This window comes from Mustela erminea, chromosome 1 (genome assembly GCF_009829155.1).
Source record: "Mustela erminea isolate mMusErm1 chromosome 1, mMusErm1.Pri, whole genome shotgun sequence".
NCBI lineage: Eukaryota > Metazoa > Chordata > Mammalia > Carnivora > Mustelidae > Mustela > Mustela erminea.
Window position 1 is genome coordinate 161,738,199 of NC_045614.1, and position 15,632 is coordinate 161,753,830.

Genomic DNA, 15,632 nt, shown 5'->3' on the forward strand with positions numbered 1-15,632 from the left:
AATGTTGCATTCCTTAACAGGAGTTATTGATAGGACATATTGTACAGGGCCATTTCTCTCTCTGAAATCTGCTGCCTTAGCCCAGGGAGACAAATGAGTCACTATCAAGTAAAGCCCTTAATTCACATCTGCATGATTTTTTCCCTGCTGGAAAAGTAGGCACAGTCCTTGCAATCCCCAGTAATAACTGCATCTCTGTAAAAAGACAGTAAGATGTCAGATTTGTCAGGGGTTATCTCACTTTGTTAGCAGCAGGAATGTGACCAGAGAGACTCAGAATTACTTCGATTTATAAAACTACAAATCATAATGTGAACACACAACTTTTGTGGAGATTCACAATTGATTTTTGCTGATTAATCCACCCCCTGTCATGTCACCAACAGGTAACTGCCTCATGAGAGATGAGTTTATTTTCAAATGTGGAATCTGGTCAACATTTTAATCCATACTCAACATATTTTAACACACGTTTTAAAAGGTTTACTACATCATGCAAGATATAATGCTGATTCGAACATCTTTATAATCCTACAAAGTACAGTACAGACAAGTTATATCTTTACATTGACCAACAAAATGTTAGCAATTGCATTTCACTCTTTTAATCATTATGGGGTTTGGGGTGATTCTCTGAAAAAAACACATTATAAAAATGTCTTTTGCAATCATGACCTTGTCCTCCACTGTTCAAGTAAAAATCATGTGTCATCCAGTTGCAAAATCTTATTATTGGCAACATGTATACAAACCACACTGCAAAGTTTTAAGAATTGTATCCCATCAGGCCTGACAAAGATTTTATGGACACTTTCAATCTAATTGTTTCACCTGTACTAGTAAGCAAAGCCACGATTTTCTACTTCTGTTCATTTGCCAATTTTTAGGAAACAATACGTTCATACTTGCAATACACACAACATGATAAACCAGGATAAAGTCATTTGAAAAAATGTTATAAAATAGACTTGCCTGAAGTCATTTCATCCAACAAAAATTAATTTAACTCTAAAAAACAAAAGCTAAATGTAAAGAAATACATAATGAAATAGTACATTACAAAGAACATTAAGTTGAAGTTCATTTTTCTTTTTATAGAACTATGCTACTTCAGTAAATAAGTATTTTAATTGGTCTGTTCTTTGGTGAAAACAGAGGTCTGATTCATCGTTATATCACGTGAGACTGCAATCAACAGCTGTGTTCCACAAAAAAGAGGAAACAGACAATCTAAAGGAAATCAGCCGCTGGCTACCTTTATTCTCAGCACTGGGGATGGAGAAATTTTCAGCAAACCATGAAATAGTCTCCTTATCTTAAATTGCTCAAAGTGACAGAATGTCTGTTTAATAAGGCGGCTTCCGTCTAAAACACACAGCTTTTTGTTTTTTCTTCTTTTACAAAAAGTGACTTGCTCTATATGTACAATAGCTTATACCAGTGGTAACTCTTCAGAGTCAACTTTCTAGACAGTTGATGGCATCAAAGTACCATTTGAAAATGAAGAGTAACACTAAATGCGATTCATCACCTGGAACTACCACTATTAAAGAGAAGTCATATCAAGTCTTTGGTTTAGGCGCAGTACTTAATAATTAGGGCAAAATGCCTCCTAAAAATATATTCCCTTCCAAACCCTTATTTGCTTCTATTTATAAAATAACCTCCAGCAAAATGCTTTTTTAAAAAACCGGTTGATAAGCAATAATGTCACTACCAGTAACTGGGGTGCTACAATAATTTCCTATTTCCAGGTACACACATTTTGTAAACCGTTCCATTTATTTCACCAAAGTAAACAATCGGCAAAAATAGTTTATAAGAAACGTTCCTATAAGTGATGCTATTTACCAAAATAGTGTTTTTGTTTTTTGTTTTTTTTTTCTCATAGGTGCTTCAATCCTTTTGCTACTTATCATCCCGCTTTGGATGTAAACCCCTTTTCTTCTCTTTTATAAATGACTTCCTGTTACTATAAAAGGAGTTCTGAGTATACAGAGCGAGAGGGATGCGTGCGCCGGGTCCTCCGGTCTGGGATGGAATATGGCTTCGTTCTGGTGGATGACTGCAGTCGGCCCTGCTGTGGGCGGTGCCGCCCGGGGCCCTACAACAGGAAGTGCGTGTATCCTTCCGCGCCGGTGACGATCACATCCATCCAGATCCGCATGGCTTCCGGCGACGGCGCGACCATGTAGTAGATTCTGTCGTGCGTCTTGACGCTGAAGGTGAGTAGTGGGTTAGGGCTCTAAAATCAGAAAAGGAAAAGGAAGGTAAAACAAACACCCTGAAACCACCTGAGATGACCCAGACATAGGGGACGGCTTCTTCCTCTTTAGAAGTTCTAGATGTACGAACTCTCCATTGGTGTTACTGTTGTTCTGGTAGAACCTGGGGCCCCACCTGCAGCACTTTCTGGAGGTCGGGTGTGTTTCCAGACTTTCTGCACAAGAGATCTCACACAGAGAGCTCGTCAGGCAGGCCTCTCAGCAGCCACGCTGTAGGCAGAGCTCTAGCCGGTACCTCTTTGATAGTGGGTGCTCCATAAATGACAGCTCTTCTTAGCCTGCTAAGAATCTTCCTTACAAGCAAGTAGTAGCTCCTTCTTAGACCCTCATCAAAAGTCACTTCACAAGGTCTAAACGAATACGACCAATTTTCTCACTTCACCATGACTTTGTCCCCCCTCAAAAGATCAGCTGTATTAATTACTTCTGTGTTCGCTTTTCTAGAACCGTAATTATTATATCAATCAGTTATGTCAGAACAACAAATCTAAATTGTATGGGGTTCAAAAAACATCTTTTCTCCCAACTTAATTATGCATTCAAAGGACAGAAATCTGAAAATCAGTGTTTACCTTATTAGCGTTCTTGAGGTGATCATAATACACTTCTTCAATGGCTTGGAAGTATATCACTCCTTTTAATTTAGCTTCATGCTTGTCTGCAATAATAGTGTTAAAATACTTTATCACCACGGAATGACTGGAAACATTATAATTTCAGTATAATTATTACAATACTGATCCAGTTTTTAAATTACCTAAGATTAATTTGGATAATTTAGGTGAAGGCATTAGCCCATTTCTATACTGAATAAAACCATGAAAAAAAGGAAAACTCAGCCCAAACCTCAGAGACTAATTGACTTTGCCCAAGGCTTTCCAGCAAATCTTCAGTCAAAAGACAACCCAGAGCTCCTGACGGTCAAATTAGCACACAAATTATAACCACCACTGTCACAGATACAGATGATCTCCTCACATTCTCTAGACCAGTGGTTGTCCCGGAGACATTAGTATGTAGAGGCTGTTGTAATGAAATTTGTAAGAAGGGTATTTTTGGACATCATTTAAAATAATATACTACTTATATTCCTTTCCTATGAATTTCTTATCCAGCATGCTTTTTCTCCTGTTCCTGAAAGAGCTTCTTGTCAGTAATTTAATATCCTTTCAATGCAGCATTTTCCAAGCGATTTCTAAGATTTCATCAAATTTGCCATAAAAACCAAACCAAAGAAAAACAACCAAGCAGGGGTGCCTGGATGGCTCAGTGGGTTAAGCCTCTGCCTTCAGCTCACGTCATGCTCTTGGTCCTGGGATCGAGCCCCGCATCGGGCTCTCTGCTCAGCTCGGAGCCTGCTTCCCCCCCCCTCTGCCTGCCTCTCTGCCTACTTGTGATCTTTCTCTCTCTCTCTCTCTTCTGTGTCAAATAAATAAATAAAATCTTTAAAAAAACAAAAACAGAAACAAAAACCAACCGACCAAACCAGCAACCAAACAGGATCCCTCTGGGATCTAATAAATTCTTGAACTATTTTGTAAGATCATAAATGCATGCGAGCATACTAAAGAATTTTAAAAGCATGGATGGGGTTGCAAAGAAAGAGACTCTATCATATGCTGCTGGTGGAAGTGCAAATAAGAAAGCTTTGGGAAGGCAGTTTGGGAAAACAAACCGATTAAAAATGCAAATAATCCTCTCACTCAGCAATTCCACTCCTCAAGCTTTATTGTATCAGAGTTACTCATGCACAAGCACATGGATTTGTGTTCATTATGGCAGAAGACTGCAAAAAATCTGCTTGAATTTAACAAGGGACTGATTCAATTAGAGACCGGCCATACAGTGAAATCCACACAGCCACTGAAATTCAAGACTAGGTCTGTGTGTGCTTATTAGAGAAAAATCTTGAAATACTGTTATGTGAACAACGTTATGAACAAAGTGAATAATTGGCCCCAACTGTATAAAAAAAGAAAGAATGCATAGATACAGTGAAACATACATGCAAATGGAGAAAAGGTCAGAACGTTTGTGATGTGAAAGAGACTTTCATTATATGGACTTCTGTTCTATTTTTAAGAATTGTATTCATGAATGTCTTTTTTTAACAACAAAAAGCTAGTCTAAAAAACAATAGCTCTGAGAAGTTCAGTGGAAAATAAAAAGCTGTTGAAGTACATTTAACTCAGTATTTCCCTGACTTATTTGACCCTATTTGACCATGGACCATATTTGTATGCTTGTTTTACCCTTTCTCAGGAAACACTGTTTTAATTCATGCCATGTTCATTGGGTTTCCATCAGTTTCTGTTAAAGAGGTCAGAGTGTCTCTCAAATATTCATGGGGAAGGATTCTGTAATATTAATGGGAACGCAGCAACACTTTATTTTCTGAAAACAGATGTTAAATAAAATCTGGAGATGAAAGTAAATCTTACCAATGTTTCAAGGAGGCAGAAAACTGGGCAATGAAATTTTTGTTTGTAGGGCACTTCTTATATGGGAAAGAGCTTAAAAAACACTGACCTCACAAGGACAGGGTGAACTAAGAGAATCAATAATGCTATTATAAACTGACACGAGAAAGCTGTTCATTCAGTTTCCACAACATTATCCCATCAATTTACAGATATATTCTCTGGGTCTCAGTTTTCTTTAGAGACTTTTCTAAGGGTACCGAGTTAATATGGAGGCCTGGGGGCATGATCAGCACAGGGACTTAAAACAGTGTCAGCACTCGTGGTGACAGCTCCGTCACAAACACAGAGCCCATCTACCTCAGCGGGAGCTGAAGGGGTACGGCGCCTGGGGGGTCTAGTCCAGCCTGAACTGCGATCTCTATGGCTTCCTGTGGACTGATCCATTCCTGCACTTAGTGATGTTTGGGGAGACTGGGGATGAGGGGGGCAGACAAGATAATGATGGCTATAAACAGAGCCTAACGAACAGCATTTGTCAAACTAGGACTCCCTGGCCAGTTATATAATACGTGAATATTAAAAACCTGAATGAGGGGTGCCTGGGTGGCTCAATCGGTTAAGTGTCTGCCTTCAGCTCAAGTCGGGATCCAGGGGTCCTGGAATCGAGCCCTGCCTGGGGCTGCCAACTCAGCAGGGAGTCTGCTTCTCCTTCTCCCTCTCCCTTGCCCCTGCTTGTGCTCTGTCTCTTGCACTCTCTCTCAAATAAATAAATAAAATCTTTAAAAAAATAAAGACCTGAACAAAATGTAATTTTTGCCTGTATTATGTATTACAGTTCTGAGTAATCAATCATTAAAACAAAACAAAACAAAATGAAAACTGATCATCAAGAAGTTTGAATGTAGAAAAATGCATTTACATAGTCAGAAGGAGCACAGGTTCTGACACGGGTCAGAAGGAAGGGGAACTGAACAACTGAGCAGGCTGCCAAAGGAAGGAAAGAGAAGAGAAGCAGAGAAGAGTGAAGCTGTTTTATCTGAAGTTGCTAATTAAAATTTTACTTTTGGAAAATTCTGGGTGAGATTGTCTGTGGAGACTAGCACAGTGCAAAGTTTTGTTTGTGGATTTTGCCAACACTAAATTGGGATTTCTCCTTCAACTAGCATCTTTTCTGTTGTACTAACTGAAGAGAACATCTCTGGATTCTTAATAAACCCGACATCAGAAAGCCCAAGAGAGGCAAGCGGGGAACCCCTGAGCGTTGGGCCACCTTCTTCAGACCACTAGCTGCTGGATTAACTGGGGCCCCACCAAAGTGCTCCCAAAGGTATGCACCCCTACCCCTCCTCACCCCAATTCTGGGGCCCCGCAAGCCGTGTTCCCCCTCTTTCACATGGCTTCTTGGTCATTTGCACTTCTCTATAAATGTATCCTGACCTCACACCATAGATGAAGGGACTGGGCCATTTTTTCTTATTTATGACACCAGTGTAACAATTTCTGACAGTGCTCATAAATGGTGATACCTTCACCACAGAGAAGGGTCTCTTCATGACCTCTGGCTTGATACTATTTTTCTTCAATTGTTGAAGAGAGCAGAACGTGACCTGGACTCAACAATGGATGTGTTTCCTATGTGACCTGGGAGACTTCTTAATAAGAACCTCAGTTACATCCATATTCCTGTATTTTTCAAAGATTCAGTAGGGTAGTTTTCTCATAATCCATCATTTAAAGAATCCAAAAAGAATTCAGTCACTTAGTAAATACTTACTTGTCACTTGTTCACTGATGAGCTTTACCCTCTGCTTCAATAACCACTCTAGTCTATAAACTCTAGCTGAGTGACTGTCAGCCAAGGCTGCCTAATTGTGTGTGACTTAAATAGGGCAGATGACCATAAATAAATAAACAGAAACCTTTTTTTCTGGCCTCCTGGTTTAAAAGCCAATATGTTGGTCTAAAAAGGAAAATTCCATTTACTACTTATTTGGACTTCAGCTTATTTCAGAACTGGAAGAGATGAATTCATTTTTTTTTTAAAGATTTTATTTATTTATTTGACAGAGAGAGAGGGAACACAAGCAGGGGGAGTGGGAGAGGGAGAAGCAGGCTTCCTGCTGGGCAGGGAGCCCAATGCAGGACTCGATCCCAGCACCCGGGATCACGACCAGAGCTGAAGGCAAACGCTTAACTGACTGAGCCACCCAGGCACCCCACGAACTCACCCTTTTTAAATAATATGTAGTTTTTATTATTTCTAGAGAGGAAACTCATATCAGGGGGACTATCCTGAATATAAAATAATACATACCCGCAAAGCCAAGATTGCTATTAATTCTATTACTTACCAATCAACCCATCCAGCCTGACGTTTATTACCTTTGCTCTTTAACGGAGAGTTCCTGATCTGACTATATCACTTAGCATTTTCTTTTAATCACTCACCTGCATAATAAGAGAAAGTGCGCTTGTTCCGATCAAAAACAAACCATCGTTTTTTCCAAGTTTTAATTTTTCCACCCATTTTGATAAGAAATCCTCGGCAGGTCTTCTCTGTGATTGACACATGATAACATGTATCAATATTGTGGCCAGCAGTCTCTACATGGCTTCGCAAATCAAAGTCTTCTTTCCGGACAGGCAGATAGCGTGTCAGAGGTCGAGCCTGGAAGAGAAAACCATGTCAAATATAGCTAAATATTTGTTGCGTTTCAGGCCACAGATGTTTAGGTGTGGACATGAACTGGAAAGCTTAAGTGTTAAAATGTCCACATGATTAGAGGAACTTGAGATAAACATTAGAGTTTTAAGAAGTGCATAGTATTTTAAGAAGGATGCTACAATATGTGGGGGTGGGAGGTGGATAAACTCAGGGGAATAGATTCTACTCCTTGAAATGGACAGACAAGGGGCACCTGAGTGGCTCAGTGGGTTAAGCCTCTGCCTTCGGCTCAGGTCATGATCTCAGGGTCCTGGGATCGAGCCCTTCATCGGGCTCTCTGCTTGACAGGGAGCCTGCTTCGTCCCCCTCTCTCTGCCTGCCTCTCTGCCTACTTGTGATCTCTGTCTGTCAAATAAACTCTTAAAAAAAAAAAAAAAGAAAGAAATGGACAGACGAGAAAATGGGAAAATGCCATTAACCTTAGCTTTGTAGGAGGTACTTAGCACTTAAAAACAGGGACTCCTTTGAAGCATGTAGTTCCCTTGGCTGCTTCCTCCAGATGAGGAGTCCTTTCCTGTGAAGTTCCCTGAACCTCTACCAATATAACCTAACATCAGTTCTTCAATATTCTCAAACACGACCTGATGGGTGAACATTATTTAGTACTTCCCCCCACCCTACCCTCTGCAAGATCTCCCAAAGCTATAACAGGTCAACTCACACACTCTTCCTGACAGAAATCAAAGGCAGAGATGTTGGTTTTGAAAAGTGAAGCTAAAATAAGGTAAGCAGTAGAATCAAAGCCATACTCAATGAGCTGCGCAATGAGCGAATATGAACAAGAGCTACATAGATGCTTTTTATTTTACTATGGTTGGAGGAAAGGATCATCTAATCCAGGAAGCTTATATCGCCAAGGGTCATGTTTCTAAGATGGTGTTTCATTTATTCTGTTAAATAACCCTGCCCTTCTGCCCTGGGGGAAATGACCTAAATATATACTCAGAGGCAAACCTTATCATTAGGATTAAAATAGAATTATGCTTTCTGGTTTGGCTTCAAATAATAGGCAGGCATGGATGACCTTCACTGCGAATCATAATTTGCAGAGGATCAACATAATGAAATAAAATGAACACGTTTTCCTCTGTACTTTTCCTTCAATATTTTGCCTTTGATTCTGTGGTGTTTGACTTCAGACAGCTGTCACAGACACTGATGCTTCAAAACACACAGAGTCTTCAAGAGAGTCAGTCTCTCACTGCTGTGTTACCACACTGCCAGCAGCTCTAAAGAATAGGGGAGGTGGCACCTTTTATGAAGCCTAGTAAACCTTGGCAAAATGGATTTGAACCTTATATTAAAGGGCGCAGGATGAAATTTCATTTTAGTTCCTCAGCAAACATATATTATGTAGGCAGCTTTAGTGACAGAGATTCAAACTCTAAGATAAACCAGAGAGGAAGTTAAAGGAAATGCGTGGTTTTCCTGAGTTTTGTTTGAGTTCAGTGACCTTGCACACATGTGTGGACGGCTGTAGCAAAAGGACATATGTGACAATACAGTGGTTAGAAAACCAAAACAAAACAGAAAAACCACTAACACTACCAAGAAATTGGGTTGGTAAAATTGTTATTTGTTCTGGAGTGTTTGCTTCCAAAAATAGCTTACTAGACCCTCTTCTTTTCCTCAACCAAAGGTTCAGTTTGGGTGTTCTATTTGTTTTCAGTGGTAAGTCAAACTTCGTTTTTCAAAGCTGCTTAGAAAAAAACATGCTTATTTTAAATACACTGCACAGAAGGGGTAGAAGAAAAATGCCTCTCCCATAAAAATGTACCACACATGCCTAGAGAAATGTGCCATTTGGTTAGTAGATGCCAATGAGTTTTGAGATAAACATACATTTTTTGGTCTCTGAACCCCCATCTGTTTCTTATCAGTCACATGTCAAGGGCTGCTGGCAGCAAGGGGTCTGGAAAGGTATCCTGAGGGGCATGACCGTCTTCTGCAGAATGACCACCAGGGGGCGACCTATTCTAAGCCATCCAGATTGTCCCACCAACCTGTGCCCTCTGTTTCTCCCTTATTTTTACTTCCTTTTCAATTAACTTCTGCCGCTGGCTAGTTTCTTCCTGCAATCGTTTTTCCAGAAGTTCTCGGCGTCGTTTTTCTTCTTCCAGAGCTCGTTTCTTGGCTTCCATTTCCCGTTCCTAAATATCATCATGCAGAACAAAATTAAGACATGTTGGTTACCCTTTAACGATTCCAACTAATGGAAAAGAAAATTCTCACTAGATAACTGCTGGTTGTATAGCCTGGGTGCTTCAATAGACCTCCTAGACTAAAATCACCTCTCTCACATAGTTTTCAAAATCATCTCACACAGAAAGGCAGCCTCCACATTTAATCAACAATTGAATACTAGGTGAAAATCCCACTTGTGGTATTCAGTCATTTCATACAGACGACCACCGCTCTCCCACTTTTAATAAAAAGGATCACAAATTGTCACCCAACACTAATCGAGGCATTTAGCCCTCCTTTCGAAGGCCATCTTTTAACCAAAGGCCATCAGTCCTGGTCCTTCTAGTTCCTTTGTTGCTCTGCGGCTTCCTGGCTTAAGGTCAGTGGGAGAGGAAGCTCAGAGGGAAGTCAGAAAAGGAAAGGAGGGGCCCTTTAAGGCAGGATGCAAAGGCATTTGGGGGATTCCTAAGGAAGTTCAGATTCTGGCTTGAAATACAGTCACAATAACTTGGGATTTTAAATATTATAATAGCACAGTTCACACAAGCTGGCAAGGAAGGGAGAGTCCATAAAGATATGACATTCTTCTTGTTCCTTGGCAGGCAAACAAAGTGGCCATCAAAGGGAAAATGCAATACAAAGCACTCATTTCGGTCAACGCTGACACTCTACATATTTTAAATTACAAAAAGTTGTGGTGCAGTAAGGAGCCTTAGAAATCTTCTCTACCACCGTTACTTTTCAGATTAAAAAAAAAAAAAAATGAGACCAACAGGGTTGAGTGATTACTCTCAAGATTATATTGCTTCTCAAGACCCAAGGACAGTTTCCTGTCACGTGCAGGAGGATGAACCGCTGCCTCACGGACCTCTTGCGTAAAGATAGTACACCTACCCTGGACTCAAGCAGCCGGGTCTTCTCTGCATGAGCCTGCTTCAAAAGTCTCTCCATTTCTTCTATCCTGGCAATATTTGACGTGCTGGCACTGAAGAGAACACAAAGGCCTTTTAAGAATGTTGCTTGAGATTGAGGTCTCTTGACACACATACACATACGCGCACACGCACACACACGCACAGCTTCCTGGAAGGCACGTGACACGATCTGAGGTCATTTAAAGGATGTTATTTGGCAAAGTCATTGGCCTGAGTGGGCCAGTCAATTCAGCTCTGAAAACTGTAGGTACCATTGATTTACCTCAGTTTAGGAGACAAACTATAGGCAAGAAAGATAATACCAAAGTAGAGTGCTTTACTCATAAATAAACAAACCCCAACTAAATCTAACGAAGTGAGTTTTCAAGATGCTTTTTCCAGAGTCTAAAAATTACAGACCATGGGAGGGTTTCCTGTTCCTTTAATTGTTCAGAGATACCAGGCCAATAAGACAATCACCGAAGTTCTACAGACATGACACCTATGGTGTGAAGTCACTTTATTTGTCTTGGAAGTGTGTCCCCAGCTGCTTTTTTGCTATGCCTCTATACACGTGGACATTTTAGGGGGTGCCTGGTTGGCTCAGTTAGGAGAGAATGTGACTCTTGATCTCCAGGTCATGGGTTTGAGCCCCACATTATGTGTAGAGGTTACTTTTAAAAATACACACACACAGGGCACCTGGGTGGCTCAGTGGTTAAAGCCTCTGCCTTTGGTTCTGGTCACGATCTCAGGGTCCTTAAAAAAAAAAAATCCTGGGATCGTCGGGCTCTCTGCTCAGCAGGGAGCCGCCTGCTTCCCCCTCTCTCTCTGCCTCCTTTCTGCCTACTTATGATCTCTGTCTGCCAAATAAATAAATAAGTAAATCTTAAAAAAAAATACACACACACACACACAGGGACTTTTCTTTCTCACATGATGATGCCAATTTAAAAAAAACACACAAAAACCTCTTAAAGTTGCGACAGAAGGGTGGTGGCAGTTTTGTCAATAATACTCATCCACCATACCGATGAGGGAACCTCCATGAAGGGAATCCAGAGCCTCAAAAGAAATACATCTTGAGAAAGACATCTTTCAGATGAGTGAAGGAAAAAACCAAAAGGAGTAAAGGCTGTAAGAACAGTTAGGGTAAATAAAGAGAAAGAAAAGAATGTGGAAGTGATTAACACTAACCAAAAATGTTATTTTTCTCTTACATTTAATTTGAGTGTTTTAGAAAAAAAGGCATGACGTAGGTCAAAACTTCCTTACTCTGATGTCTCAGCCATAGAGAACCAATGTTGTTTCCTAATTTATTAAATTAAGCATTTAATAAATGCTTGTTTTCTAGACTCTCTTGGGGACAGAGACACTTTTGTTCCTGTATCTTCCATCACCTGGCACACAGTAGGGATTCATGCCAGATGCATTTACATAAAAATTGATTTTTATGAAAATGAAAAGGATAATGCTTAGTATATTCTCCCCATGTGATACTGTTGAACAACTCAAATCTAGAATGTTTCAAACACAGGGCTAAATTCCTTTACTGAGATAAATGACCACAGTAACACAGTACATATGGTTTATCTTAAAATCAGTAGCAGAAGTTTTACAGTAGCTTCATTCCTAACTGCCAAAATTTGGAAGCAACCAAGATATCCTTCAGGTAAATGAATAAACTGTAGTACTTCCAGACAATGGAATATTATTTAGCATTAAAAAGAAATGAGCTTGGGCGCCTGGGTGGCTCAGTGGGTTAAAGCCTCTGCCTTTGGCTCAGGTCATGATCTCAGGGTCCTGGGATCGAGCCCCGCATCAGGCTCTCTGCTCAGCAGGGAGCCTGCTTCCTCCTCTCTCTCTCTGCCTGCCTCTCCGCCTACTTGTGATCTCTCTCTCTGTCAAATAAATAAATAAATAAAATCTTTAGGAAAAAAAAAAAGAAATGAGCTATCAAGCCATGGAGAGACATGAAGGAAGCTTAAATGCATATTGCTAAGTAACAGAAGACAAATCTGAAAAGGCTAAATACTGTTTGACTCCAACTTGATGACATTCTGGAAAAGTCAAAACCATGGAGACAGTAAAAAAGATTAGTGGTGGCCAGTGGTTTGAAGTGGGGTGGGCTGTGGGGGGGGGATGGGGAGGATGAATCTGCAGAGCACAGAGGATTTTCAGGGCAATGAAAACCCTCCCTATGACACTATAATGATCGATACATGATGTTGCACATTTGTGCAAACCCACAGAATGCATAACATCAAAAGTGAACCCAGTTGTAACTTTGGGTGATAATAACGTTTCAATATAGGTTCATCAATTGTAACAAATGCACCACTCTGGTGGGGGGAGGTTGTGCGTGTGTGGGGACAGGGGGTATATGGAAACTCTCTGTACCTTCTTTTCAATTTTGCTGTGAACCTAAAGCCACTCTAAAAAATTGTCTTTTAGAAAAATTGCATCCATCCAGGAAAGGGACAGCCTTAGGACTGCTGTGTCCTTAGAAGCTTAACTAATATCTCTGTACTTTGCAGGGTTACATTGAGTCCATTTTTAGCTGGGTGTGTTCTCCTGATAAAGAGAGAACAGTTCATTTCCATGAACTGTTGGGGGAGGTACAAAGGGTAAGTTCTGTTCTTTTCAACCAGTAATAATTAAAGAAAGAATCTTTAATATTTGTACAGGAATGTGTATCTTCTTTATCAAGAACAATCAAGGTCATAGATGTTAAGTGGCACACTTCATCAGCTCAGCTAAGAGAGCCAAAGACAAACATCAGGCCCTGTAATCACACAGTATCGTGTTTATATTCGATTGTGTTGTCTGTGACATCAGGTGTCTATGTCTTATGTCTCCTATTGATTTGGAAATAAATAATTTAATTTCACTAAGTCTCAGGTCTTAAAAACTCACCAATAGTCTACCCCCATCTGTCCTTTAGTTCTTTCTAGAACATACTCATCTTTTCATCTAGTTTGTGCCTGAACATTGTTAATTACGGAAAAACTTACTGTATCCCTTCTTTCATTGTTTAGACAACATTGTTAGAATGTTGATAAGTTGAACCAAAATCTAGCTTCCATTTATTGGCCTAAGTATGACTTTGAGCTCCTGGAAACCTATCCAGAGGAATGGGTTGGATATAACTTGGTTAGAAACAAATATTTTCAGTCCATGGTCTTTCATAAATCTGTAATTTGGGCATATCCTGGGGTTAAGTTTTCAAATAGTTATCTTCTTTAAATCTTTTTGTTCATTTTTTAGAATTTTTCAGGATGTTTTCCATTTATTTTATAATATTTATAGTTAATTTTCTGCCAATTATATTCAATTTGCTTATTTGGCGATATTTCCATAAATGTCTTAACTTTTGCTCCAAAGGAACTCAATTTTCGGAAAACATCTGATACATGAAAACAATGATACACGTTAACACTTAACCACCTGAGTGTTCATAACCTGTAGAATCCTAAAGTCACCTACTTTTTAAAGCTACATTTTATATACTTTAGAGCTTCTTTGGTTATTTGGTTAAAAAAAGACTTTGTATTCACAGATACCTACTTATTCTCTATAGCCCCACTTTTGCTATTTTTGATGTTAATATTTCCTTGACAGGTAAACCACTTTTATTTAGCAAAACTCCTGCTGCTCTGACACTCTGTCACCGCCATCTTTACTTTTCTGTCCCGTCAGGGTTGGGCCTACGCTGAAAAGGAAAGGCTGTGGCAATGGGAATGCAGGGAAAAGTCTAGACTGGTCATACCATGGGATCAATGGCAGACACCAATGTCAGCAAGTGAAATACTGAGCACTTGCCATGCAGAAGGAGAGTCTGATGTCCCTGAAGATAAGCTTGATGCTGCATTACCTAGAACACAACACTCATCTTTGTCTTCTCAGGTGCATCCACATTATAGGAGGAATCATGTTTCTTTCCATTGTTCCAACTTCTGACCTTCGTAAGGGCAGGCACACATTTCTGATCTTGCATGTGACTACCGTAAGGATGCTGGTGATACTGAGTCATCAGGCCATTAACGATATAAAGATGACTAGTTTGGCAACTTCTCCTACTCAGTCATGTTCTGCTGTTTTATCAACTGAAGGTTTTTTTGTGTATCTGGCCAACTTTGGTAAAAACCATATTCATAAAGAAAAACAAAACTCTCACCAAGGGTAAAGGAATCTAAATAGCAGATATAAGATTTTTAGGGCTTTTTAGAATATTCACTTCATAGGCAAAGGTAAGAACAGAAACAAATTTAAGAAGAAAAGCAAAGAACAACGGCATACAAAAAATAAGTAAGCAAAATAGAACAGAACTAATGAGGGCTAAACAAAATTCTCCACAACGACACATAAAACTTCCAAGACGGCCATCAGTGCACCAGTATTGCCACTATATGGAGCTGGGGGCACGTGGGTGGCTCAGTTGGTTAAGCCGCTGCCTTTGGCCTGGGTCATGATTCAGAGTCCTGGGACTGAGCCCCACATCTCGTGGGGATCTCTGCTTGGCAGGGAGTCTGCTTCTCCCTCTCTCCCTGCTCCTACCTCTGCTCCTTTTCTCTCTCTCTTTCTCAAGTAAATAAATAAAATCTTAAAAAAAAAAAAAAAAAAAAAAGAACCAGTATCCCAGAATATTTCTTTTCAATTAATCTTCTCAGGTATTTTTTCAGCTTCAACAAATTATTACTCCTCATAAAACATCTAGCCTTCCTCTGTCCAGTAGCTCCTTGAATATTACAAAAGCATAACAAGTCCTCCAACCCTTCCTAACCATTTCTCACATGGTTTGACACATCTGGTCCCTTTGGCGCTTGGCTGCCTCTCACAGTCCCCCAACCCCAAATCACTTTGGTTTTCTGCATCTCTTCTCAAAGAACGCCCTAGAATAAAATGCAGACACTGTGTGTTGACTAGGGTAAAAAGCAGAATACAAACTTTTGCCTAACGTGAAGAAATCTGAAGCATCTCAAATTCAGATGAAAGCATCCCTTAGACCCAAGTTCGGCCACAGATTGCCCTCAACTCCATGCCCGGTCTTGCGCCCTGCCCCACATGCACAGTGCTGGCATTTAAGCTACAATGAAGGATC

The 15,632-nt window shown here is 40.1% G+C and overlaps 1 protein-coding gene across 27 annotated transcripts in view; it reads right to left on the bottom strand.

Annotated features, from left to right (window-relative positions):
- Positions 1 to 1,861: 1,861 nt before the first annotated feature.
- Positions 1,862 to 15,632, bottom strand: part of PHLDB2 (pleckstrin homology like domain family B member 2) — a 220,310-nt gene continuing 206,539 nt past the window's right edge. For all 27 annotated transcript variants that reach the window (XM_032349463.1, XM_032349431.1, XM_032349417.1 and 24 more), the window contains 5 exons: positions 10,512 to 10,602; positions 9,437 to 9,583; positions 7,157 to 7,376; positions 2,858 to 2,943; positions 1,862 to 2,245 (listed from right to left, as the gene is read on the bottom strand). In XM_032349463.1, the coding sequence (XP_032205354.1) occupies positions 2,105 to 2,245; positions 2,858 to 2,943; positions 7,157 to 7,376; positions 9,437 to 9,583; positions 10,512 to 10,602 (685 nt within the window). In that variant the 3' untranslated portion in view covers positions 1,862 to 2,104. The remainder of the gene's footprint in view (positions 2,246 to 2,857; positions 2,944 to 7,156; positions 7,377 to 9,436; positions 9,584 to 10,511; positions 10,603 to 15,632) is intronic.